General features: G+C 50.3%; 1 protein-coding gene across 1 annotated transcript; it reads right to left on the bottom strand.

Annotated features, from left to right (window-relative positions):
- Positions 1-916: 916 nt before the first annotated feature.
- LOC145798402 (uncharacterized) lies at positions 917-1,956 on the bottom strand. The gene is made up of 3 exons (XM_082885944.1): positions 1,376-1,956; positions 1,195-1,293; positions 917-1,012 (listed from the first exon to the last, which is right to left on the bottom strand). Exons 1-3 carry the CDS (start codon positions 1,778-1,780, stop codon positions 935-937), a joined length of 582 nt encoding a protein of 193 aa, XP_082742070.1. The 5' UTR covers positions 1,781-1,956; the 3' UTR covers positions 917-934.
- Positions 1,957-2,455: the final 499 nt, after the last annotated feature.

Genomic DNA, 2,455 nt, shown 5'->3' with positions numbered 1-2,455 from the left:
TCCAAGCATTTCCATGCAACGGGAGAGTCAAAGGCCTTCATCTCCCTCCGTTTCGGATGCGTTCCGGTGCCTAGATCGTCCGAAGTACACTCTGTTGTTGCTGAGTTTTGTTTATCGAGTTGTTGTTTTGATTATCGAGTTGTTGTTTTGCTTATCGAGTTGTTTGTCGAGCGGACGTGTTTCGTGTTTTCGAGTCATTGTTCTCTGTCTAGAACAATCTTCGTTTAAAGTCTTGTTTATTTGCGTTGTCAACGTTGTTGCATTTTGCTTATCGAGTTGTAAACTTCCTAAGGTCCTGTTATATCTTAGTAAGTTGAGTTGCTTAGTTTGTTGCGTCGGTTCACTACCTGACTTGGTGATTACACAATGCACATTCCCATTCAATTCCATTTTTGTGCAAAATAAATTGATGCGATACGATGCTAAAAGTTTAAAATACAAATACCTTTTCAAAAGCTATTTCATTCCATCATGCTTTACAACAAACAAAGGTACAAGTTTTACAAAAAATAACACTGCCTAACAATGTGCAAAGTGCTACAAACTACTAGCAAAAAGAAAAATAAACCAGGAAACAACAGCATCAAAGTCCTCGGGAACGGGAACGAGAAGCACTCTTTATCCTCTTCTGTGGGACAACCTCTGCGCCATCATCATCATCTGGGTCGGAGCTGTCATCCTCAAGATCCCCCTCAGCCTCACCTCTGTTCCCCGAACCAAAACCGGAGCCCCCCTCCTCAGCAGATGTCTCTGACTGACGGTCGGTAGCCTCCTCCTCCTCCTCAGCATCCTCCTCCTCCTCATCAGGCTCCACCTCTACAACGTGAGCCCTGCATCTGCGGACAGGCCCTCCTCGAGCTCCCCGAAAAGGCCTAGATGGCCCGGCTCCTCGGGATGGCCCCACCCCCTGAAAAGGCCCGGGTGACCCAACTCCCTAAAAAGGCCCAGACGGCCCAGCTCCCCAAGGAGGCCCGGGTGGCCTGGCCTGCGGCTGACCGGACCATGAAGGCATCTGAAAACAAAAAGTTTAATTCAAATACATCAGTCCGAATATATACATCAGATGCAGATACAAGCAAAGGCTACGTGAAGTGGGTGCGTGTAAATGCAGTGTCCGAGTGGGGTGTGTGTCAGATGCAGTAGAAATCAGCATGTCATCAGAAGTATGATAAATGCCAGAAAACTGAAGGGTACCTGAATGCCCGCGACAGACAACTGTGCCTCCCTACGCAGGACCATGCCCTCGAGTGTGGCCACCAGTCCAACCACCTCCTCCATGTACCCTCGCGGTGGCTGCAAAAATGAGTTCATAACCATCAGTGAACAAAAGAATGTCTAAACATCTGAATGATGAATGAAAAATAGTGGAGCATACCAGCGGTGAGTCAGGATCAATGGCATATCGATCACTGGGCATCGGAGGCTCTAGCGGAATCGGAGTCGGGGAGATAGCCCCATACTGCCACGCCATCAACTCAGTCGGCATATCTGGCCATCCAGGATGAGGATAAGTCGACGGAACCGGAGGAACCGGTCTACTCCCACCTCTAGATGTACCAGCCCTGCTAGTAGAAGGGGCGTCTGCAGCCCGAGCCCGAGCCTGGCCCGAGGATGACATACCGGCAGGCCTCATCATCGGGATACGAGCTCCCGTCAATGGAGGCATCAAATATATGTGACGGTAAGTGGCGTAGTCCCCCTCCTCAACATATAGTAAAGCATCACTACCCAGCATGGCGCCGACTACCTCCGAGTAAGAGAGCCTGTCAGCAGTCCGCATGCTGACTGGGGGCACTGCGGGAGGATCCTGAGAAAGATACCCCCATACCTGGCGCAGAAAGCGTTCCCCCAGGAACCATGCCCTGCCAACCGGCCCTTCAAGCAGGACCCTATACTGGGAGATGTCCGACCCTCCGGTATACTGAAGTCGGAGACCGTCACCCAGGGACACCCAGGGCTGCCATGTGATCTACGGATGATAAATGCATAAACCAATCAGAAATCAAGAATATACAGAGCAAATCAAAGATGAAAATGAAAGGAACTGAAAGTTCTGAGGTACCTCTGAATGTCGCACAGTGTCAAAGTACTGTCGCAGGTAAAGGAGGGTCTCTCGAGGTCTCGGCCGGTGCGGGCCCTCGAACACTAGTGAGTATGGGGTCATGGGAATCCCTGCCACCTCCAGCTCTGGGGCTAATGATGGGAAGTATACATAAACCCATAGCTGAGAAAAGCAGTGCAGAATGTAAGTACGAAATGCTGAGAGCAAAATACAGACTGTAAAAGTGCGCTGTGAGTGCAATGTACAAGTAATGAAGGGCAGAAATGTAAATCAAGAGGACAGAAAAGTACCTCCCAGGCTCTCCAATAGCCGCCAAGTAAATCGCCCCGCCCGCGGGAGGTCGCGCTCATATAAAAGTAAAGGGTAGCCAGGCCGGCGCCACCCCAGTCATAT

Source organism: Camellia sinensis, chromosome 8 (genome assembly GCF_055761805.1).
Source record: "Camellia sinensis isolate YWXY chromosome 8, ASM5576180v1, whole genome shotgun sequence".
NCBI classification, from domain to species: domain Eukaryota; kingdom Viridiplantae; phylum Streptophyta; class Magnoliopsida; order Ericales; family Theaceae; genus Camellia; species Camellia sinensis.
Note: the sequence above shows the minus strand (reverse complement) of the source record. Positions and strands in the feature narration are given on the sequence as shown.

Excerpts from the sequence above, each read along its gene's own strand:
- LOC145798402 (XM_082885944.1), bottom strand. The coding sequence starts at position 1,780 with ATGCGGACTGCTGACAGGCTCTCTTACTCGGAGGTAGTCGGCGCCATG. Across the intron at positions 1,294-1,375 it reads TTGATCCTGACTCACCGCTG|CCACCGCGAGGGTACATGGA; the intron begins GTATGCTCCACT and ends TCATTTTTGCAG. Across the intron at positions 1,013-1,194 it reads TGTCTGTCGCGGGCATTCAG|ATGCCTTCATGGTCCGGTCA; the intron begins GTACCCTTCAGT and ends TTTTGTTTTCAG.